This window comes from Aethalodelphis obliquidens, unplaced genomic scaffold, assembly GCF_003676395.1.
Source record: "Aethalodelphis obliquidens isolate GAN/ISIS:26980383/991018 unplaced genomic scaffold, ASM367639v1 scaffold39, whole genome shotgun sequence".
NCBI classification, from domain to species: domain Eukaryota; kingdom Metazoa; phylum Chordata; class Mammalia; order Artiodactyla; family Delphinidae; genus Aethalodelphis; species Aethalodelphis obliquidens.
Window position 1 is genome coordinate 1,624,964 of NW_020837983.1, and position 24,855 is coordinate 1,649,818.

At 34.7% G+C, this 24,855-nt stretch overlaps 1 protein-coding gene across 1 annotated transcript in view; it reads left to right on the top strand.

Moving 5' to 3' along the window:
• Positions 1–24,855, top strand: part of SLC26A7 (solute carrier family 26 member 7) — a 180,384-nt gene that overhangs the window by 44,585 nt on the left and 110,944 nt on the right. Inside the window, exon 3 of the mRNA XM_027131385.1 lies at positions 1,565–1,737. Coding sequence (XP_026987186.1) covers positions 1,565–1,737 — 173 coding nt within the window. The remainder of the gene's footprint in view (positions 1–1,564; positions 1,738–24,855) is intronic.

The following is a 24,855-nucleotide window of genomic DNA, read 5'->3' on the forward strand; positions in this document are numbered from 1 at the left end:
TATATATATTTGGTCCTTGATGTGTTCTTAATTTAGTACTTTATGATGAGAACAGTGATCATGACAGTTGATATTTATTGATGATTTATTGAGAATGACTTAGCTCCCTAAGAGAACTTTATGCAATTTGCTCTATGTATTTATATACCATCAATTCAACGGAACAGTGAACATTGAATAACAGACTATAACAGAGCATTCCGGTTTTAATCTTATTAAGAATTACCTTTTTTAGGTGTCAGCTACATGCAATATATTGGGATATGTGGTATAGTACATTATTTCATTTAAGTCTCATCACAACCCCATTGGGTGAGGAATGCTTTCTGTCTTTAGATAAAGATATTGAGATGGTGGTACTGAGATTTAAGGTGAGGTTTATTGGAGGCTACAATCACCATACTATTCTGAATCACAGCACATACTGCCTCACTTATCCTCTAAAACCAAAGGATTTTCTGCGTCAGCTTTCCACTGAGACTTTGTTTCTGCCTGACTTAGCTCTCTTGCCCTATGAGGCTGCATACCATTTGTTGAGATGTCTATATCTTGTGACAGGCCCTTTTTCACACCGTGTCATTTATGACCTGGGGCAAAGTAAGGTCTTTAGGTAAAGGGTTGGGGGAATGTTTTTACCATGCTGCAATTTGTTTCTTTAATCCAAAATTGCTGAACCCTCTCTTTGGGAAATGACATTTCCCTGCTGGTGTGGCTACATTCTCAGACATGCTGTGCCAAGATAAGAGCATCAGAACTCTTGGCAGGAAGAGGGGAGCACACTGAAAATGGTCCTGCATTTGTGTGAGGCCAGGACAATTCCTGGGATATACCTTTGAAACTTATCTAGTTACAGTAGACAGAAATGGTATGTTTCATCATTTTATGGGCCACAGCATGTTGTTGTTATACTATAATAAAGGTGTACTCTGTTATGAGAGCACAGGGAATAGAAATATTTAACCTGGACTGACTGGGGAATCTGGGATGATCTATGTTGAATATGGAATTTGAGCCAGACCAGGAAAGACAAGGATGTTTTTATAAGTAGATTGGAGGAGCAAGAATTTCAGTCAATGAGCCCCAGATTCAGCAAAGAGTCATATTTTCCACTGAGCCTATTGAGGTCTTCATATTTATCATCTCATTTATATTCTCCTCAAACTCTAAAACATAGGCATTATTACCTGCATTTTATGGATGAGGCGATTTAGACTCAAAGTAATGTGCTCTAAATCGTGATAGTGATAAATGGAGGAGCTGGATTCAAATCCACACCATGATCTTAATCCCTGTTTTGAGGACATTCTCTGTGTAGGTCTGCAGAGAGGTAGGAAAATGTATGGCCTAGGAGGGAATAGCAAGTAGATGTATGTGGAAGAAATTTGTGTATAAAAAGGTGAGTTTCTGTTTATTCCATGGAGTGAAGGGTGGAATAGTGGGGGTGCAGAGGAGAGTGCTTCTAATCTGTTTTGGTTTTACAACATGGATTCAACTTTAATGATGGAATCCAATAATGTTTATTGAGTCTGTTACTAACAGAAGATCCCCCCCCCACCCGCTTTAGGCACCTTTGCCTTGACATCCTTAATATCAGCTAATGCAGTGGAACGGCTTGTCCCTCTGAACAGTCAGAACCTTACCACACAGAGTAACACAAGTGTGCTGGGCTTATCTGACTTTGAGATGCAAAGGATTGGTGTTGCTGCAGCTGTTTCCTTCTTGGGAGGTGTGATTCAGGTAAGTATACTGAAACTTGGGAATAAAGAAAGGGAGACAGTAGCAAAGAAAAGGCAATTGGTGTTTTATTTATTAAAGTCATCTTTTCTTGTCAATTGAATTTTTCTTCCAGTTTTATTGAGATAATTGACATACAACACTATATAAGCTTAAGGTGTACAGCATAATGATTTGACATACATACATCATGGAATTTAAGTTTAATGAACACCCATCATCTCATATAGATACAAAATTAAAGAAATAGAAAAAAAAGTATTTTTTCTTGTACTGAGAACACTTAGGATTTACCCTCTTAACAACTTCCATGTATAACATACAGCAGTATTAATTACATTTATCACATTGTACTTATTTATCTTATAGTTACATAATATATTGATTCAATATTGCTATATATTTCAAAATAATCACCATAATAAGTCTAGTTAAGATCTGTCACCATACAAAGATATTACATAATTATTGACTATATTCCCCACACTGTGTATTTCATACCTGTGACTCATTTGTTTTGCAACTGGAAGTTTGTACTTCTATTTTCTTTCAACTATTTCTTTCCTTTCCCCACCCACCTCCCTCTGGCAACCATCTATTTGTTCTCTCTATGTTCCTACTTCTGTTTTGTTATGTTTATTTATTGTTTTGTTTTTTAGATTCCATATATAATTGAAATCATACAGTATTTGTCTTTCCTTGTCTGACTTATTTTACTGAGCATAATACCCTCTAGGTCCATCCATGTTGTCGCAAATGGCAAGATTTCACTATTTATATGGCTGAGTAATATTCCATTGTATACATAGACCACATTTTCTTTATTCATTCTTCTACTGATGTGCATTTAGGTTGCTTCCATATCTTGGCTATTATAAATAATGCTGCAATAAACATAGGTGAATATATCTTTTCTAATTAGTGTTTTCATTTTCTTTGAATAAATACCCAGGAGTAGAAGTGCTGGATAGTATTGTATTTCTATTTGTAATTTTTTGAGGACCCTCCCTAATGTATTCCATAGTGGCTGCACTTATTTACATTCCCACAAATAGTGCACCAGGGATCCCTTTTCTCTACATCCTCACCAGCACTGGTTATTTGTTGTCTTTTTGATAATAACCATTCTGACAGGTGTGAGGTGATATTTCATTGTGGTTTTGATTTGCATTTCCCTTATGATTAATGATGTTGAGCATCTTTTCATGTGCCTTTTGACCAAATGTATGTCTTCTTTGGAATAACGTCTGTTCAGATCCTCTCCCATTTTTTAGTTGGGTTGTATGTTTTTTGATGTTGAGTTCTAGGAGTTTTTAATATTTTTTTGGATATTAAACCATTATCAGATATACTGTTTGCAATATCTTCTCCCATTCAGTAGGTGACCTTTTTGTTTTGTTCACAGATTCCTTCGCTGTACAAAACTTTTAGTTTGATGAATCCCATTTGTTTGTTTTTGCTTTTGTTTCCCTTGTCTGAGGAAACATATCCAATAAAAGTATTACTAAGGCCAATGTCAAAGAGCATACTACCTGAATTTTTTTTAATTAAAAAAAAAACAGAACCAAAGAACATAATGCCTGTTCCTAGAGTTTTATGGTTTCAGGTCTTACATTTAAGTCTTTAATTTATTTTGAGTTAATTTTTGTGCATAGTGTGAGAGAGTAGTCCAGTTTGATTATTTTGCTTGTAGGTGTCCAGTTTTCCCAACCACATTTATTGAAGAGGTTGTCTTTTCCCCATTGTATATTCTTGCTTCCTTTGTTGTAGGTTAATTGGCCATATAAGTGTGGGTTCATTTCTGGGTTCTCTATTCTGTTCCATTAATCTATGTGTCTGTTTTTGTGCCAGTAACATACTGTTTTGATTACTGTAGCTTCGTAGTATAGTTTGAAATTGGGAGTGTGATACCTCCAGCTTTGTTCTTTTTTCTCAAGATTGCTTTGGCTATTAGAGGTCTTTTGTGGTTCCATATAAATTTTAGGATCATTTGCTCTAGTTCTGTGAAAAATGCATGCCATTGGGATTTTGATACAGATTGCAATGAATCTGTAGGTTGCCTTGGATAGTATGTCATTTTAACAACATTAATTATTCCAATCTATGAACATGATATATCTTTTTATCTGTTTGTGTCATCTTTTTAAAAAATATTTTATTTATTTATTATTTATTTGGTTGCACTGGGTCTTAGTTGTGGTAGGCGGGATGCTTAGTTGCAGTTCATGGGCTCCTTGGTTGTGGCATGAGAACTCTTAGTTGTGGCATGCATGTGGGACCTAGTTACCTGACCAGGGATTGAACCTGGGCCCCCTGCATTGGGAGTGTGGCATCTTACCCACTGTGCCACCAGGGAAGTCCCTATTTGTGTCATCTTCAACTTTTTCATCAATGTCTTATAGTTTTCTGAGTACAGGTTTTTTACATCATTAGTTAGATTTATTCCTTGGTATTTTATTCTTTTTGATGCAATTGTAAATGGGATTGTTTTCTTAATTTCTCTTTATAATCATTCACTGTTAGTGTATAGAAATATAACAGATTTTTGTATGTTAATTTTGTATCTTGGAACTTTACAGAATTCTTTGTAGTTTTTTGGTGGTGTTATTAGGATTTTCTATGTATTTTATCATGTCATGGACAAACAGTGACAGTTCTATTTATTTCTTTCCAATTTGAATTACTAACTTTTTTCTTGTCTGATTGTTGTGACTATGACTTCTAATCCTATGTTAAATAAAAGTGGTGAGAGTAGGCATCCTTGTCTTATTTCAGATCTTAGAGTGAATGCTTTCAACTTTTCACCATTGAATGTGATGTTAGCTGTGGGGTATATAGGGTCTTTATCATGTTGATGTATGTTCCCTCTATTCCCAGTTTGTTGAGAGTTTTGATCAAAAATGGTGTTGAATTTTATAAAAAGCTTTCTCTGCATCTATTGATATGATCACAATTTTTATTCTTCACTTTGTTTATGTGGTGTATCACATCGATGGATTTGCGAATATTGAACCATCCTTACATCCTTGGGATAAATCCCATTTGATCATGTTGTATCATCCTTTTACTGTATTGTTGAACTGGGTTTATAAATATTATGTTGATATTTTTGTATCTATGTTAATCAGTTCTATTGGCCTGTAATTTTCTTTTTAGTGTGATACCTTTGGTTTTGGTTTCAGGGTGATGCTGGTCTTGTAGAAGGAGTTTGAAAGCATTATTTCCTCTGCAATTTTTTGGAGTAGTTTGAGAAGGATAAATGTTAACTCTTCTCTAAATGTTTGCTAGAATTCACCTGTGAAGCTGTTTGGTCCAGGACTTTTGTTTGTTGGTAGTTTGTTTGTTTGTTTTAACGGATTCAATTTCATTACTGGTATTTGATCTATTTATATTTTCTATTTCTTCTTGGTACAATCTCGGGAAAGTGTACATTTCTACGAATTTGTCCATTTCTTCTTGGTTGTCCATTTTATTGGCATATAGTTTTTCTTAGTAATCTTTTATGATCCTTTATCTTTTCAAAGAACAAGGTTTTGGTTTCATTGACCTTTTTATTTATTTATTTATTTTTAGTCTCCATTTAATTTATATCCTCTCTGATCTTTATAATTTTTTTCCTTCTGATGACTCTGTGTTTTGTTTGTTCTTCTTTTTCTGGTTCCTTTAGGTATCAGGTTAGATTGTTTATTTGAGATTTTTCTTGTTTCCAGGGGTAAGCTTATATCACTCTAAAGTCCCCTCTTAGCACTGCCTTTTCTGCTTCCCATAAAATTTTGCATCCTTCTCTTTTCATTTCCATTAATCTTCTGATATTTTTTTATTTCAATTTTGATTTTTTCCTCTTTGATTTTTAAATTTTGTTTAGTAGCATACTGTTTAGCTTCCATGAGTTTGTGTTTTTGCAGTTTTTTTCTTGTAATTAATTTCTAGTCTCAAAGTGTTGTGGTCGGAAATGATGCTTAAAATGATTTCAGTTTTCTTAAATTTACAGAAACTTGCTTTGTGGTCTAGCACGGGATCTATCCTGAATATAGTTCAATGTACACTTGAAAAGAATGTATATTCATCAGCTTTTGGATAGAATGTTCTATATATGACTAGTAAGTCCATTTGGTATAATGCATCATTTAAGGCCACTCTTTGATTTTCTGTCTGGATGATCTATTCATTGATTTAAATGGGATGTTAAAGTCTCCTACTATTATTGTGTTACTGTCAATTTCTTTCTTTATGTCTGTTAATATTGGCTCTATGTATTTAGTTGTTCCTATGTTGAGTACATATATATTTACAATTGTTATATCTTTGTGGATTGATCCTTTTATCATTATGTAATGTCCTTTTTGTCTCTTATTACAGTCTTTGTTTTAAAGTCTATTTTGTCTCATATAAATATTGATACCTCATCTTTCTTTTCATTTTCATTTGCATGGAATAACTTTTCCCAACACCTCACTTTCAGTTTGCAGGTGTCTTTATTTCTGAAGTGAGTCTTTTGTAGACAGCATATATATTGGTCTTGTTTTTTTATCCATTCAGTGACTCTATGTGGAGTGGATTTTTGACTGGAGCATTCAGTCCATTAACTTTCAAAGTAATTATTAATATTTATCTACTTAGTGCCATTTTGTTAATTGTTTTCTGATCATTTTGTGGTTGTTTTTTGCTCCTTTCTTCTTCTTTTTTTCTCTTCCTTTGTGATCTGATAACTATCATTAGTGTTATCTTTGGATTCCTTTCTCTTTTATTGAGTGTGTATCTATTATAGGTTTTTGGTTTGTGGTTACTATGAGGTTTATGTATAGAAATCTCTATATGTATATGTGATTATTTGGGGTTGTTCATTTCTTAAGTTCAAATGCATTCTAACAGTCCTGCACCTCCCACCCCACATTTAATGTTTCATATTTTACAACTTTTAAAAAATATCCCTTAACTACTTATGGTGGTTTAGATGATTTTACTACTTTGGTCTTTAAACCTCCCAACTAGCTTTATATGTTGTTGATTTACTACCTTCATTATGTATTTTCCTTTACCAATGAGATTTTTTTCTTTCTCAATTTTTATATATCTAGTGGTCTTTTTCACTTGGGGAAGTCCCTTTAACATTTCTTGTAAAGCTGTTTTGGTGTTATTTAACTCTTTTAGTTTTTGCCTGTCTTTAAAACTTTTCATCTCTTCATCAAATCTGAATGACAGTCTTGCCAGGTAGAGTATTCTTGGTTGTAGGGTTTTCTCCTTCATCACTTTAATTTATCATGCCACTCCCTGTGGCTTGTATAGTTTCTGCCAAAAAGTCAGCTGATAGCCTTATGGGAAGTCTCTTTTACGTAACTAGTTTCCTTTCCCTTGCTTATTTTAATATTTTCTCTTTATGTTTAATTTTTGACATTGTTATTTTAATGTGCCTTTGTGTGAACCTATTTTGGTTCATCTTGTTTGGAACTCTCTGTGTTTCCTGGACCTGGATGTCTGTTTCCTTTTCCAGGTTAGGGATATTTTCAGCCCTTATTTCTTCAAATAAGTTCTCTGTCCCTTTCTCTCTTCTTCTGGGACCCTTAAAATGTGAATGTTAGTATGCTTGATGTTGTCCCAGAGGTCTCTTTAACTGTCCTCATTTCTTTTTATTATTTTTTCTGCTCAGTTTCAGTGAATTTCACTACTCTGTCATCCAGCTACTGAATCCATTCTTCTAATTACTGTTGATTCCTTCTAGTGTGTTTTTTTATTTCAGTTATTGTATTCTTCATCTCTGTTTGGTTCTTCTTTATATTTTCTAACTCTTTGCTAAAAATCTTCTACCTTCTTACTCTGTTCATCCAATCTTCTCCTGAATTGTCTGAGAATCTTTATGATCATTACCTTTAAGCTTTATTGGGGAGGTTGCATATCTCCACTTCACTTTGTTGTTTTTTCTATTGTTCTTTCATTTGGAATATATTCCTCTGTTACCTCTATTTGACTAATTTGTTATTTTTATTTCTATGTATTTGGTAGGTTGGCTATGTTTCCTGACCTTGGAGAAGTTGCTTTTTGTAGGAGATGTCCTATCTGTCCCAGCAGCACACTACTCTCTGATCACCAGTTCTATATATTGTTAGGTGTGCCCCCTATTGAGCTGTATGCATCCTTCTGTTTTTGCAGTCTGACTACTGTAGGTGGTCTGTCCAGTTTGGTTGCTAGGCCCTGTCTTTTGGGAAAACTGCCTTCTGCAGGTGAGCAGGGCCTGGTAATGATGTGGCTGTTTGCAAAGCCCTAGGTGGTTCCAGGGCTAGTGCTGGCCTACTGGTATGTGGAGCTGGGTTCCGGGGTGGGTGGTTGTGGGCCCAATAATCTTGGATATAGTGTTGTCCTGCTAGTGGGTGGGGTCATTTCCTGACATGGCTGGATGCAGTGTCTGGGGTTTCCCAAAGCTGGTGTCAGCCTGCTGGTAGGTGGGGCCTGGCCCCTGGGGGTCCAGTGGCTAGTGCTAGTTCACTGGTGGGTGAAGCCAGGTCCTGGGGTCTCTGGCTACAGGGCCTTAACTCCCAGAGCTGGAGTTTTCTCACTGCTGGACAGGACCTGTTCATGACACAGTTGGCTGGGGTTCTGGGGGGTCCAAAACTGGCATCAACCTTCTGGTGGGTGGGGCAGGTTCCTGGGGTGGCTGGCTGAGGTGTCCAAGGTGTCTCAGTGCTGGCATTGGTCTGCTGGTGGGTGAGCTGCATCATAACATCACAAGCTTCAGGGTCACAGTTGTCCTTGGGCTGGTGTCCACCCACTGGTGGTTGAAGCCAGTTATTGAGGCTAGTGTGGGCCCACTGGTGGGTGGTGCTGGGTCCCTATTTCTGGCTGTGAGGCATGGGGGGTGTGGCCTCAGGCTAGTATGGTTGCACTGGTGTGTCAGCTGTCTGGTGGGTAGGACCTGTCCCACGGTGGCTATAGGCTCAGAGAGTCTTAATGCAGCAGTGCTGCTGGTGGTTGGGGCTGTGTCCCTGCCTGATTAGCTGCTTGGCCTGAGGCATCTTAGTACTGGTGCCTACAGGCTGGTGGGTGGGCCTGGGTCCCAGTGCTAATAAGCTAGAGGGAGGATTCCAAAATGTCCTTTGCCAGCACCAGTGTCCTCATGGCAGAATGAGCCCCCTAAAGTGACTGCAACCAGTGTCTATGTCTCCAGGATGAGTCCCAGTTACCTCCTGCCTCTACAGGAGGCTCTCCAGGATAATAAATGTGTCTAACCCAGGCTCCTTTCAAATAACTGCTTTTGCCTTAGGTTCCAGAGTGTGTGAGATTTTGTGTGTGCTCTGTAAGAGTAGAGTTTATATTTCCACAGTCCTCTGGCTCTCCCCAAAATAAACCCCCATGGCCTTCAAAGCCAAACATTCTTGGTGCTCTTCTTTCCACTGCAGGACCTCTAGGCTAGGGAACATGATGTGGGACTGAGACCCCTCACTCCTTATGGAGAACCTCTGCAATTGTAATTATCCTCCTGTTTGTGGGTCACCTACTAGTGGTGTGAGTCTCAACTATACTGTGTTTCCACCCATCTACTCATCTCATTGTGGTTCCTTCATTATATTTTTAGTTGTAGAAGATCTTTTCTGCTAGTCTTCCAGTCTTTCTCATCAATAGTTTCTCTGTATATAGTTGTAATTTTGGATGTGCCTGTGGGAGGAGGTGAGCTCAGGGTCTCCCTACTCCCCCGTCTTGGCCACTTACTCTGTTACTTTATTTTTATTCTTGTTCATGGGTTTGTCTCTCTACATGGATAAAGGGCAGATGTGTTTTATCTTTATGAAAATAGTGTCTATTAAATAGAGTAATTACTTTATAAGTGCTGGTTGAATAAATGAATTAAAATCAATAAATAGAAGTTACAGGGAAGGAATTCTTGACTTTTCAAGAATAAGCTTTCTAAAAAATGATTTTTTAAAAGGGAATGGGCATCCTTGTAAGGCAATGATGTAGTCCTTGTATTCACACAGTGATCAGATCATCACCGTAGGATAATGTAGGAGAAATTCCTACAATGGGAAGGAGACATGACTAGATTGCTAGGATCCTTTCCAATTTTCAGATCTCATGATTTTACTGTATACATCAGTTAAAAAAAATGGTATTTAGTTTGTGCCATAGACTTGCTGGTGTGAGGGTTTGGTATTCAGATCTGTACCAGTCTTTGCCCCTTTCAGCATCAAGCATGTTTGTTGTTGCCAGATCTGCTCTAGTCTATCTGTTTCTTCAAAATATCAGACTATGGGGGCTTCCCTGGTCATGTAGTGGTTAAGAATCCACCTGCCAATGCAGGGGTCACAGGTTCAAGCTCTTGCCTGGGAAGATCCCACATGCCACAGAGCAACTAAGCCCATGTGACTCAACTACTGAGCCTGCACTCTAGAGCCCACGAGCCACAACTACTGAGCCCACATGCCACAACTACTGTAGCCCACATGCCTACAGCCCATGCTCTGCAATAAGAGAAACCGTTGCAATGAGAAGCTCAGGCACTGCAATGAAGAGTAGCCCCCACTCGCTGCAACTAGAGAAAGCCCTTACACAGTAACAAAGACACAACACAGCCAATAAATAAATAAATTTAGAAGATAAAAAAATATCAGACCATGTAATTTACTGTTTCTAATCAGTTGTCAAAATTAGATAACTCAGAAGTGAAAATAAAATAAATGTAGACAAGTACTGACTATTAGACATGGGTTGCCTACTTGATAGCCATTTTGGCTTACTCTCTCATTTTAAACTGGCTTAGGTATACATTAACTTCCTTGGTGGCTGTTTTCTGTGTTGCTAGAGGCTCTATTTTACAGTATTACATTATTTACAAGGTCAAAGATGGTGTAAATTACAAGAAGAGAGAAAAATAGTTGATGATTGCCTGTAATTGGATTGTAGGAAGAAAAATATAACCTAGAGGGAAAGAAACATTAAAATTCTTAGAGTTACATTGCCTTTTAGCTATGTAAAAAGGATGGAAGAATTAAGGGTGTAAGACAAAGAACTCCAGCATTCACAGTTCCTCAGAAAACAGATCATCTGAGTGGTAGCTTTACCTAGGAGATTATCAGACTAGAGGGCCAATAGATATATTCTGTGGCTGAGTCTGCGCTTTCATGAAATACAAACCTGTTGCCTGGGTACCTTATAACATTTGCTATTCATTTTTAACATGACATGAATGATGTCAGCCTATGTCTGAGACTCGCAAAAGCAAGGTTAGTGGCCTTTTCCTCCTAGCTTGGCCTATGTGAGTCCCCCTCATGAATCTATTATCTGTGTCCATCTCAGAAATAATCAGCCATGTGAACTGGTGATTCAGATTTGGATATGTTGCTATAGATTTGGTATAGATTTTCCTTAATTTATGTTCACTTAAAATAAAAATCTCTGTGTTAACACAACAAAGATATTATCACTACTTCTTCTGGTCCCATTGTTTTCCATTCATATTTCTCTTTGAATTATGATTTTTCCTAGGTTTGGACCTTCTCTTATCCTATTCAGCATGGAGAAAGTAGTTTTAGGTATATATTAGTATTTTTTAAAAGTTTAAGAGCATATATAATTAGTAATAAGATCCAGCAACCTCTGCTTATTATCATTTTAACTATTTTCTGTGAGTTTAAAACAATTACCAGGTATTTTGTTATTATATAGACAATTTGGATTAAGAATTTATTTATTTATTTTTTGAATTTTATTTAATTTATTTTTTTATACAGCAGGTCCTTATTAGTTATCCACTTTATACATATTAGTGTATATATGTCAATCCCAATCTCCCAATTCATCACACTACCACGCCCCTGCTGCCACTTTCCCCCCTTGGTTTCCTTACATTTGTTCTCTACATCTGTGTCTCTATTTCTACCTTGCAAACTGGTTCATCTGAACCATTTTTGTATATTGCACATATATGCATTAATATACGATATTTGTTTTTCTCTTTCTGGCTTACTTCACTCCGTATGACAGTCTCTAGGTCCATCCACATCTCTACAAATGACCTAATTTCGTTCCTTTTTATGGCTGAGTTATATTCCATTGTATATATGTACCACATCTTCTTTATCTATTCGTCTGTAAATAGGCATTTAGGTTGCTTCCTGGATTAAGAATTTAAATGATAATAAAATATAAATGTAAATGCCACAATTCTAGCAACATAAAAATAAATGTCTCATTTCCCAGAATGAAACTCCATAGAATCACAAGATTAAAACAGGATATTATTAAAGATAGTAAAAATAGTTTGGTTTTCATGGCCTTTTATTACATGTAAGATCTGATCCAGAGTTAACATATTTTGTCTTGTAACTTCATCAAGCATCTGCTTTCCTTTGTCATTAGCTCTGATCCTGGACATGTGACCTATATTTTAGCCAATTTTTAAACAAATGGATGGACTTTATTTGACCTCCAAAGCCATCTGTCTGTTGTCAACCAAAACCGTATGGTCTGTTGGATCTTTTGGAACCAGGTCCTCAAATGAATATTGCAATTAAACAAGTCACAAAGTTTTTGGCTTCCAAGTACAAATATAGGTTATGTTTACAGCATATTATAGTCTATTAAGTATTAGATAGTATTATGTCTAGAAAAGCAATGTACATACCTTAATTAAATACTTTATTGCTTAAAAAACGCTAACCATCACCTGAACCTTCAGAGGCTTGTGACAGTAACATCAAAGATCACTGATCACAGATCACCATAACAAATTTAATAATAATGACAATTTTTGAAATATTGAGAGAATTACCAAAATGTGATTTTGGTAATTGAGCAACACGAACACGAATTGAGCAAACGCTGTTGTAAAAATGGCACAGACTTGCTTGATGTAGGGTTGCCACATTATCTTCAATTTTTAAAAGAAACACAGTATTTGCAAAGTACAATGAAATGAAATATGCCTATATTAGTTCAGGAATCTGAAACCTAAGAAATAGCAAACATTATGCTAGGTAATAATTTTGTGATTAAAATAAATAATTGAATCTGACATTTGTTGATTTTAATTATGATTATATCAAGAGGGCATTTTAAAAGAAGGCACACTCATAGAATTTCAGTCTCCTCACATTTCACCCCCCATATCCTCATCATTTCTATCCTAGTCTCACTCACCTTCTGGGGGTAACCCATCTCATTCATTCCAGGTTTATACTTCTAGTTTTTCTTATTGCACAATGAGAAGATACATGTGTGTTTTCTTATTTGCCACATTTTGTCATATGAAAGGTAGTATTCTTTTGTATTTTACTTTATTTTACAACATATCCTAGAAATCATTCCATGTCAGCTCATAGAAAAGTCCTTCATGCTTTTTCATTGCTGCATAGTACTTAATTATATGGATATATCATAGTGATTCAACACATCTATATTTGAGCATTTTGGTTGATTCCAATATTTTGCAATTGTAAACAATGCTGCTATGTATGTGCACATGAACTTTCATAATGTTATTGGTATCTGTTCAAGGTGAAGTCTTAGAATGGAATTCCTGGATCCAAAAAGTCAGTGCATACGTACATTTTTTAGATATTGTCAAATTCCCTTCCAAAGGAGTTGTAGCAGTTTGCATTCCCATGGAAATGTGTGAGAGTTCCCTCAGCCTCACCAACAGAATGTGTTGTGGGACTTTTCAATTTTAGCCAATCAGGTAGGTGAGAAATTATATTACAAGGGTAATTTGTGTTTCTTAAATTATGAGAGATTTGACACTTTTTCATATGTTTAAGACCATTTATATCAATTTTGTGAATTGTCTGTTCATATATCTTTCCCATTTTTCTATCACAGTTTTGGTCCTTTACCTCTCAAATTTTATGGGTTCTTTATGTATTATGGATATTAGTCTTTTATCTGTGATATATACTGCAAATGTTTTCTTCTAATTTGACAGTTTTTCTTTAACTTTATTTTACCATGCCATTAAAAAAATTTATATAGTCAAATTGATGAATTCTTTCTTTTCTTACCCCCAGATTTTGAGTCAGCATTAGAAATCTTTTTCCTACACTGAGTTTACAGAGGAATTCACCATATTTTTCCACATTAATTTATTAAATTATTTCCTATTATATATTTGTTTATATATAATTTTTCTTTTACATTTAGTTTCATGATCAGTGTGGAGTTTATTCTTGTGTGTGGTGTGAGATATAGATCTAACTTTATCTTTTTTCTACATGGCTTGCCAGTTATGCCAGCAACATTTATTAAGAAGCTCATCTTTGTTTCCATGTTTTAAGATGCAACCCTCATTATATCCATCTTTATTTAGATCTAGCTCAGGACTTTCTATTCTATTCTATTAGTCTATACATAAAATCCTTGTGGCAGTACCACCCTGTTTTAGAGATGGAGACTTATAGTATGGTTTAATATCTTACAACAGGAATCCACCTTTGTAGTTTTTATTTCTTAGTATGCTCCTGCTATTCCTATATGTTTGTTTTTCCTTATACACTTTAGCATCACCTTGTCTAGCTCCATAAAAAAGTTGGTTGATATTTTTATTGAGATTGTGTTAAACTGACATATTTATGATGTTGAGTTGTCCTATCCAATAACAAGGATGTCTTACCTTTTGTTCAACCATAGTTCTGTGTCTTTCAGGAATGTTTCCTCTTGTAGGTTTTGCACATTTTTGTCAAGTTTATTCCTATGTATTTAATCATCTTTGTTGCTACTACAAATGAGGCTTTCTTTATCATTATACCATCTAGTTAGTTATTGTTTGTGTCTATGAACGCTATTGATTTTTGTATATATCTTGATACCTTATTGAGTTCATTATTTAAATTCATTGTATTGTTCATTGATTCTCTGGTATTTTCTAGAGATATTTTTACTTCTTTACAAATTCATATAATTTGTGATTTCTCTTGTCCAATTGCATTAGGTTATACTCTATTATAATGTTAAATAATAGTGGAAAAAGTGGGCATTCTTGTCTTTTTCTTAAGCTTACTCAAAATGCCATTAGCATCTCAATTAAGATGCTGGCCAAAAAATAAAGTCTATATATGTTATTATGTTAAGAAATTATGTATTGTTTTATAATTTTGTGTTTTGAATAGAAATCTGAAAAAGTGTTGAATATTGTTATAGGCTTTTTCAGCATATATAGAGACAAGTATCTGATTGTTTTCTTCTTAAATCTATTATGTGGTATATTATATGAATGGATTCCCTAATATTGAACCAACATTATATTGCTCAAATAAATACCACTTGATCATGGTGTATTTTATTCTTTTTTTAAATTGAAATATAGTTCACGTACAATATTAAATTAGTTTCAGTTGTACTGTGTAATGATTTGACATATGTATACATTATGAAATGATCACAATGATTAGTCTAGTCCATTTATCCCATGGAAAGTTATTACAGTATTATTGACCATATTACTTATGCTGTATATCACATCCCTGTGACTTATTTATTATATAACTGGAGGTTTATACCTCTTAATCACCTGAAACTCTTTTGCTCCCTATATCCCACCCTGCCTTCCTCTGGCAACTACCCATATGCTCTCTGTATCTATAAGTCTGTTTTTATTTTGTTTTCTTTGTTTTGCTTTTTAGACTCCACCTATAAGTGAGATCATGAGGTATTTGTCTTTCTCTGTCTGATTTATTTCACTTAGCATAAACCCTCTAGATCCATTCATGTTGTGACAAGTGGCAAGATTTCATTCTCTTTTGTGGCTGAGTAATATTCCATTGTATATACATACCAGATCTTCTTTATCCATTCATCTGTTGATGGACACTTAGGTTGCTTCCATATCTTAGCTATTGCAAATAATGTGGCAATGAACATTAGTGTGAATATATCTTTTTGAATTAGTGTTTTTGTTTTCTCCAAGTGAATACCCAGAAGTGAAATTACTGGATCAAATGGTAATTATATTTTTAATTTTGGGGGGACCCTCCATAATGTTTTCTATAGTAGCTGCACCAATTTATATTCCCAACAACATTTCATGTGGATTCCCTTTTCTTCACAACCTGGCCAACACTTGTTATTTGTTATCTTTTTGATGATAGCCATTCTGAGAGGTGTGAGGTGGTATCTCATTGTAGTTTTGATTTTCATTTTCCTGATTATAAGTGATGTTGAGCATCTTTTCATGTGTCTGTTGGACATCTGTTTGTCTTCTTTGGAAAAATGTCTTTTGGGTCCCCCACCTATTTTTTAGTTGGGTTGTTTGTTTATCGATATTGAGTTGTATGAGTCCTTTATATGTTTTGGATATAAACCCCTTATCAGACATATATTTGCAAATATCTTCTCCCATCAGTAAACTTCCTTTTTGCTTTGTTGATACTTTCCTTCACTATACAAAAGTTTTTTTAATTTGGGGTAGTTCCATTTGTTTATTTTTGCTTTTATTTCTGTTGCCTGAGGAGACATCCAAAAAAATATTGCTAAGGCTGATGTCAAAGAATGTACTGCCTATGTTCTCTTCTAGGAGTTTTATAGTTTCAGGTCTTACATTTGAATCTTTAAATCATTTTGAATTTATTTTTGTATATGATGTGAGAAAGTAATCTAGATTGATTCTTTTGTATTTAGCTGTTCAATTTTCCCAACATCATTTATTGAAGAGTCTGTCTTTTCCCCATTATATAGTCTTCTTTCCTTCATTGTAGATTACTTGATCATGTAAGTGTGAGGTCTTGGGTTCTCTATTCTGTTTCATTGATCTATATGTGTCATTTTTGTGCCAGTACAAGACTGTTTTGATTATTACAGCTTTGTAATATAGTTTGAAATCAGGCAGCATGATACCCTCAGCTTTCTTCTTCTTTCTCAAGATTTTTTGGCTATTCTGGGTCTTTTGTGTTTCCATACAAATTTTAGAATTACTTGTTCTAATTCTACGAAATATGCCATTGATTCTTTGATAAAGACTGAATTTGTAGATTGCCTTTGGTAGTCTGATCATTTTAACAATATTAATTCTTCCAACCTATGAGCACAGTATTATCTTTACAATTTTTTTTTGTGTGTGTCATCTTCAATTTCATTCATCAGTCTTATAGTTTTCAGGGGACAGTTCTTTTACCACCTTAGTTAGATATACTCTTAGGTATTTTATTCTTTTTTGATGCAATTGTAAATGAGATTGTTTTCTTAATTTCTCTTTCTGATTGTTTATTGTTAGTGTATACAAACAGCAGGTTTCTGTATATTAATTTTCTATCCTGTAACTTTACTGAATTCCTATATTAGTTCTAATAGTTTTTGGTGGTGTCTTTAGGATTTTCTATACACAGTATCATATCATTTGCAACTTCTTCCTTTATAATTTGGATTACATTTACTTCTTTTTCTTGTCTAATTGTTCTTGCTAGAACTTCCAATACTATGTTGAATAATAGTGGCAACAGTGGGTATCCATGTATTATTTCTGATCTTATGGTAAATGCTTTTAGCTTTTCACCATTGAATATGATGTCAGTTGTGGGGTGTATATGGTCTTTTTTATGTTAAGGTATGTTCCCTTTATACCCAGTTTGTTGAGATTTTTACAAATGGATGTTGAATTTTGTGAAAAGCTTTTTCTGCATCTATTGAGATGATCATATGATTTTTATTCTTCATTTTGTTAATGTGGTGTATCACATTGATTGATTTGTGGATATTGAGCCATCCTTATATCCATGGATTAAATCCCACTTGATCATGGTATATGATCCTTTTACTGTATTGTTGATTTTGGTTTGCTATTATTTTGTTGAGAATTTTTACATCATTTTTAATCAGTGATACTGTCCTGTAGTTTCCTTTTTTTGTGTGTGTGGTGTCTTTGCCTAGTTTTTGTGTCAGGGTAAGACTGACCTCATAGAATGAGTTTGGAAGTGTTCCTTCCTCTACAGTTTTTTGGAATAGTTTGGGAAGGATAAGTGTTAACTCTTCTTTAAATGTTTTGTAAACTTCACCTATGAAACTGTCTGATCCTGGACTTTTATTTGTTTTTTTTGTTTAATTACTGATTCAATTTCATTATTGGTAATTGGTCAGTTCATATTTTATATTTCTTCCTGATTCAGAGTTGGTAGATTGAACTTTTTGAGAATTTATTGATTTCTTCTAGGTTGTCCATTTTATGGGCATATAATTGTTCATAGTAATTTCCTATGACCTCTTGTATTGCTGTGGTGTTGGTTGTATCTTCTCTTTTATTTCTATTTATTTTATTTAATTAGGCCCTCTCTCTTTTTTTCTTGGTGAATCTGGCTAAAGGTTTGTCCCAATTTTGTTTATCTTGTTTCATTTATTTCTGCTCTGATCTTTATGAATTTTTTCCTTTCTACAAACTTTGAGTTATGCTTGTTCTTCGTTTTCTACTTCCTTTGTGTGTAGATTAGATTGTTTTTGAGATTTTCCTTGTTTCCTGAGGTAGGATTTTATCACTATAAACTTCCCTCTTAAAGTTACTTTTGTGGTATTCCATGGATTTTGGATCATTGTTTTTCCTTTTTATATCCAGGTATTTTTTGGTTGCCTCTTTTATTTTCTCAGTGATCAATTTGTTTTTTAGTAGCATATTGTTTAGCCTCCACGTGTTTGTGGTTTTGCATTTTTTTTCTTGTTGATTTCTGATCTCATGACATTGTGGCCGGAAAAGCTGTTTGATATGATTTGAATCTTCTTAAGTTTAGTGAGACATGTTTTGTGGTCTAGCATGTGATCTATTCTGGAGAATGTTCCATGTGCACTTGAAAAGAAGGTGTATTCTGCTGCTTTGGGATGGAATGTTCTCTATGTATCTATTAAGTTTATCTGGTCTAATGTGTCATCTAAGGCCAGTTTTCCTTATTGATTTTCTGTTTGAATGATCTGTCTATTGATGTAAGTGGGTTGTTAAGGTCTGTCACTATTATTGAGTTACTGTTAATTTCTCTCTTTATTTCTGTTAATATTTGCTTTATGTATTTAGGTGCTTCTATGTTAGGTGCATATATATTTAAAGTTGTTATATCTTCTCATTGGATTGATCCCTTTATCATCATGTAATTTCCTTCTTTGTGTCTTATTACAGTCTTTGTTTTAAAGTCTATTTTGTCTCATATAAATATTGCTACCTCACCTTTCTTTTCGTTTTCATTTGCTTACTTTCATTTCCTCATTTCATTTCCTCACTTTCAGTTTGTGAGTGTCTTTATTTCTGAAAAGTCTTTTGTAGGCAGCATATATATGAGTCTTGTTTTTTTCTAACCCATTCAGCCACTCTGTGAAGTGGGTTTTTGACTGCAACATTTAGTCTATTAACTTTTAAAATAATTATTGATAGTTATCTACTTATTGCAATTTTGTTAATTGTTTTCTGATTATTTTTGTAGCTGTTTTTTTTCTTTATTCTTCTTTTGTTCTCTTCTCTTGTTATTTGATGACTATATTTAGTGTTATTCTTGGATTCCTTTCTCCTTTATTGTGTGTATATATTATAAGTTTTTGTTTTGTAGTTACCATGAGGTTCATATATAACAAGTTAATGATCTCTTAAGTTCAAATGAATTTGAAGAACCTTGCATTTTTACTCATCCCCCCCACTTAATTTCTTTGAAATCTTATTTTGCATATTTTTTGTTTTGTGTATATCTTAACTACTTATTGTGGATATAGAGGATTTTACTACTTTTGTCTTTTAACCTTTCTCATAGCTTCATAAGTGGTTGATCTGCTGTCTTTACTATATGTTTATCTTTACCAATAAGACTTTACTTTTGTGATTTTTCTTAGTTCTAGTTGTGGCCTTCTCTTTTCCACTTAGAGAAGTCTCTTTATCATTTCTTTTAAAGCCAGTTTAATGGTACTGAACTCTTTTAGCTTTTGCTTGTCTGTAAAACCCTTCACCTCTCCTTCAAATCTGAAAAATATCCTTGGTGGATAAAGTATTCTTGGTCATAGGTTTTTTTTTCCTTTCATTATTTTGAATATGTCATGCCACTACCTTCTGGACTGTAAAACTTCTGCTGAAAAGTCAGCTGATAGCTCTATGGTAGTTCACTTGTATATAACTAGTTGCTTTTCTCTTGCTGCTTTTAAAATTCTTTCTTTAAGTTTTGACATTTTAATTATAATGTGTTTTAATGTGAACCTCTTAGTGTTCATCTTGTTTGGAGCTCTCTGTGCTTTGTGGACCTGGATTTCTGTTTCTTTTCCCAGATTAGGAAATTTTCTAATTTATTTATTTCTTCAAATAAGTTCTCTGCCCCTTTCTCTCTCTATTCTTCTGGAATCCCTATAATGCTAATGTTACTTTGCTTGATGTTGTCCCAATGTTGTCTCAGCAGTCTCTTCAACTATCCTTATTTTAAAATTCCTTTTTTTCTTTTCTCCATCTGGCTTGAGTGATTTCCCGTAACCTGTCTTCCAGTTCACTGATTCATTTCTTTGGTACCATCTAATATTCTGTTTATTTTTTTGTGTGTGTATTTTTAATTAATTTTATTATTCATCTCTTTTTGGTTATCTTTATATTTTCCAACTCTTTGTTAAAATTCTGACTGTGTTCATCCATTCTTCTCCTAAGGTCATTGAGCATGTTTATGATCATTACCTTGAACTCTTTATCAAGTGATTGCTTATCTCCACTTTGTTTATTTCTTTTTCTGGGCTTTTTTCTTACTCCTTTGTTTGGAACATATTCTTCTGTCTCCTCATTTTGCCCAAATCTCTGTGTTTCTTTCTATCTAATAGGTCATTTATGTTTCTGTATCTTAGAGAAGTGACTATGTAGGAGACTTCATGTGGAGCTCAGCAGCACACTCCTCTCTGGTCACCAGAGATATATGATTGAAGGTTTCCTCCTATATGGGCTGTGTGGGCCCTTTTAGGGCATATGTGGGCCTAGCCACTGGCCTGGTTGTTTTAAGAACATGCTTCATGTAGTGGTTGTGGGATAGCTGGCCATGAAGTTTGGGAGATCCTGGGGTGGTTCAGTGTCACGGTTGGGCAGGGTTGCATCCCCAGGTGGCTAGCTATCATGGGCCCAGGATGGTGCCGGCCCACTGGTGGATAAGTATGCCCTCAGGACTAGTAGACTAGAGGGAGGATTTCAAAATGTCACTTGCTAGCACCAGTGTCCTTGTGGTAGAACAACCTCCAAAAAATAGCTGACCCCAGCATCTATGTCCCCAGTTACCTCCTGCCTCTCTAGGAGACTTTCAAAGATCAGCAGTTGGATCTGACCCAGGTTCATTTTAAATCACTGCCTTCATGCTGGGACTTGGAACAACTGAGACTTCACAAACACTCTTCAAGAAGAGAGTTTCTGCTCCTACAACTCTCTGGGATCTCCTGTATGCAAGTCCTCCTGGTCTTTAAAGCCAGACATTATGGGAGCTCATTTTCTTGGTGTAGAACCCCCAGGCTTGGGAGCCTGATGTGTGACTAGGACCCATCACTTCTTGGGGAGAACCCATGCAGTTGTGATTGTCCTCCCATTCCTGAGTTGCTTACCTAGGGTGTGGTTCCTGACTGTACTGCATCTCTGCCCCTTCTACCCATCTCATTGTGGTTTCCTTTTTATATCTCTGTTTGTGGAACATCATTTCTGCTACTCTTCAGGTTGCTCTCATAGATAGTTGCTCTGTAAATAGTTGTAATATTAGTTTGCCCATAGGAGGAGGTGAGTTCAGGGTTTTCCTACTCCACTATCTTGGCCACACCTCTATTTTATTTTTATTGTGGTTTGGATTCTGTTTATTAAATTATTTAGTACTTTTGTATAATTCTTCTTCAGTGGTATTGGTGTATAGTTTTCATTTTTGTACTATCTCTATCCGATCTAGTTATCAATGTTTTTCTTTCTTCTTAACATTCTTTTCCAATGCTCTTAAGCAATGTATCACACTCTTGGAACATCTAGTCTTTGAAAGTTTTGTAGAATCCTCCTTTAAAGAATCTCCCATTGAAATCATTTGATCCCTGGTGCTCTTTGGGGTGACTTTGATAATGTACTCTATTTCTTCTACAAAAATTGATCAGTTTAAGCATTCTATCTCTAATTTGTCAAATTTGGCAATTGAAATTTTGCTAGAAATTTTCTGTAGAAAATTATCCTTTTCGTACAGCTTTTCAAATTCATTTGTATGTAGGTCTTTAATTTCTTATGATTTTTAAATAATCTCTTATTTTAATCATTTTCCCCCTTTGTCATTTCTTATTTTTATATTTGTGCTTTTATCCTTTTTTCATGAACAAATTAGCTGGTGGTTTGTCTATTTGGTTAATTCTTTATATTTTTTAAATAACAGGATTTTGAAATAGTAGATCTTTTTATTTCTATTGGTATCTCTGCTTTTATCTTTATTATTTCCTTCCTTTTGTTATTTTTTAGTTTATTATTTTTCTAGTTTTTGAGCTAGGAATTCAATTTATTTATTATAACTTAAAATTTTTTTATTTATAAAAATATTTAGGACTATGAATTTTCCTATGCTCATCTCTTGAAATATTTTCTATACATTATGATTGTGTTTCAATATTGATATTTTTTAGAAATTTTGTGATTTCAGTTCATATTTCTCCTTTCACCCAATGATTATTTAGGAAAATGGTTTTAAATTTCCAAAAGAATGAGGCTTTTTTTTTCAATTTTGTCTATAATTTCTACTGTTGTTGCATTGTGGTCAGAGATTATTATTTGTAATAGCTCTACATTTTCTAATTTACTAACTTTTTCCTTACGACCTAATATATAATAAATTTTTGTGAATGTTTCATGAGCACTTGGGGGAAAATGTGTCTCTTAATGTCTAGCTATAAGTTCTACCTTACTGTTTATGTTGTTACATCTTTAATATTATTATTATTTTTGTCTACTTGATCTTTCTTGCATTAAAAAATGGTGCATTCATTACTGTAGTTTGCCTTTATCAAAATAAACAGACGTTGCCTTGTAGAGGTTTGATCACCTTTTAGGTAAACTGTACATATGTGAGTCATAATGCATTCAAATGCCTCTCATTCATTGTCATTCATGTAAAATAAATCATTCCTATTTCTCTTCTCCCTTACTATTTCTTTTATGTTGCTAGTATAAAGTGTACTTTTACACCACAGTGATATAATGTGATATGTTTCTATGTTGTAGATTACATTATGGGCTCTTTAAAAACATCTTTATCTAAGTATAAATTCCACATATTTGGAGTAAGTTTTGACGTATGGACATACCCATGAAACCATCACAACAATCAATATAATGAAAATATCTGTCACTCCCTTAAATTATTCCCCTGACACTTGACCTTCTTCTCATTCCTTTAGGAAACCCCCTTCTCATCAACCACTAAGCACTATCGATTAATTTATATTTTCTAGAGATTTATAAAAATGTATCCATTGTATTATTTTTGTTTGGTTTCTTTCCCTCTGCATAACTTTATTGTTGTTGATTTTCTAGTTTTATTGTAATGGTTTTGTAACACAGTAGGGACCTCTGTGAGTAGAACTCATGCACTATCTGATTGTGACTGAACTGACTGCTCTGGGAATATTTTTATTTCCATTTATGTCATCTATGTATAAGATACTTTAAATGTCTCATTTTACAAAGAAACGCTAATGTTACTGATGTAAGTTTGTACTATTATTCTTACTTTTCAACACAAGGAAACATTTTCTAGCCAAAAAACGGTAGCAGCCAAGAGAGGAATTGATTACTTGCTTATAGCAATGAGGTGTTAATTTCGAGGCAAGGTAGAACCATTTAAAATGACAGTATCAATAAGCATTTTTGTTGGGGAAACAAACCTTCATTAAAAATTATGGCACTTTGGGCTTCCCTGGTGGCGTAGTGGTTGAGAGTCTGCCTGCCGATGCAGAGGACACGGGTTCGTGCCCCGGTCCAAGAAGATCCCACATGCCGTGGAGCGGCTAGGCCTGTGAGCCATGGCCGCTGAGCCTGCGTGTCCGGAGCCTGTGCTCTGCAACGGGAGAGGCCACAACAGTGAGAGGCCCACGAACAGAAAAAAAAAAATTATGGCACTTTAAAAACCATTGTTCTCTTTTCCCTGTAGCTCTTATTATTCTCCATAATGGGCACTTTGCCCATTCCTTTTTCCAAGAACTTAGAGGAGTCTGGGATTGTCCCCCATCCATTTACCTTTGGAAATTTCCCCAAGCTTTACTTTTCTGAAGCAACCACAGGACAAGATTTCTGCCCTGGAGGATGTGGGGATATATGGCTCCTTTGTTCAACAGTTGCACAAGCATGGGGTGGCATAGGTGGGGGTGTTTACTGACAGAGTCTTTTATTATCATACTGGTACATTCTGGAAACACATAGTCTTATGTCTTCACAAATGATAAAAAACAGCTGCAGACCAAATAAGAGATTTTCCATTTACTTTTGATTTTGTACTAAATATTTTTTTGCATTTTCTAAATAATAAGATCATGAGTATAGAAAAGATTTAAGATGTTAACTCATTTAACCTGCTTATTCAACACATCATTCTTACTCCTTCCAGAAAAATTGAATTTATTCTTCTGTAATGCTGGGGAAGACAACCTAAAGTCCCTTTTGATGATGTTTTACTATTTCACAACCATTACAGACAGGAAGCCATTATTCTGTTTACTCTAAATCTTTCCAGCTATGTTTGTACCTGGCAAATCTAAGAAGCAATTCACTTAATAAATTTAGGATTATAACATCCTTAAAATTATAGATTGAAAATTCCACATATTAAAAACAGTAATAATATTTATTATCCTACTATGTGCCAAACTCTGTTCTAAGCTTACTGCATGTATTCATATATTTGATCTCCATCAGCATTTTATGAAATAAATAATATTATACTTCCCAATATACTGATGAACATATTGAAAGTTAAGCAACTTATTTAGAATCTCATAGTTAGGAATTGGACTCAAATATACAGTCTCTTAAGTGCTATGCTACACAGCTTTTTAAACTAATACTGAGAAAGGAAGCAAGGAAATTCAATCCAGCACCTGCTCCAGCCAGGCATTGTGCTAGTTCTCTCCAACATTTTATCTCCTTAAGAGTAGCAGCAGCCTGTGTGCTAGGCATGACTTTTCTGGTAGGGCAATGGACTTGGCTGTACAACTGTGTAC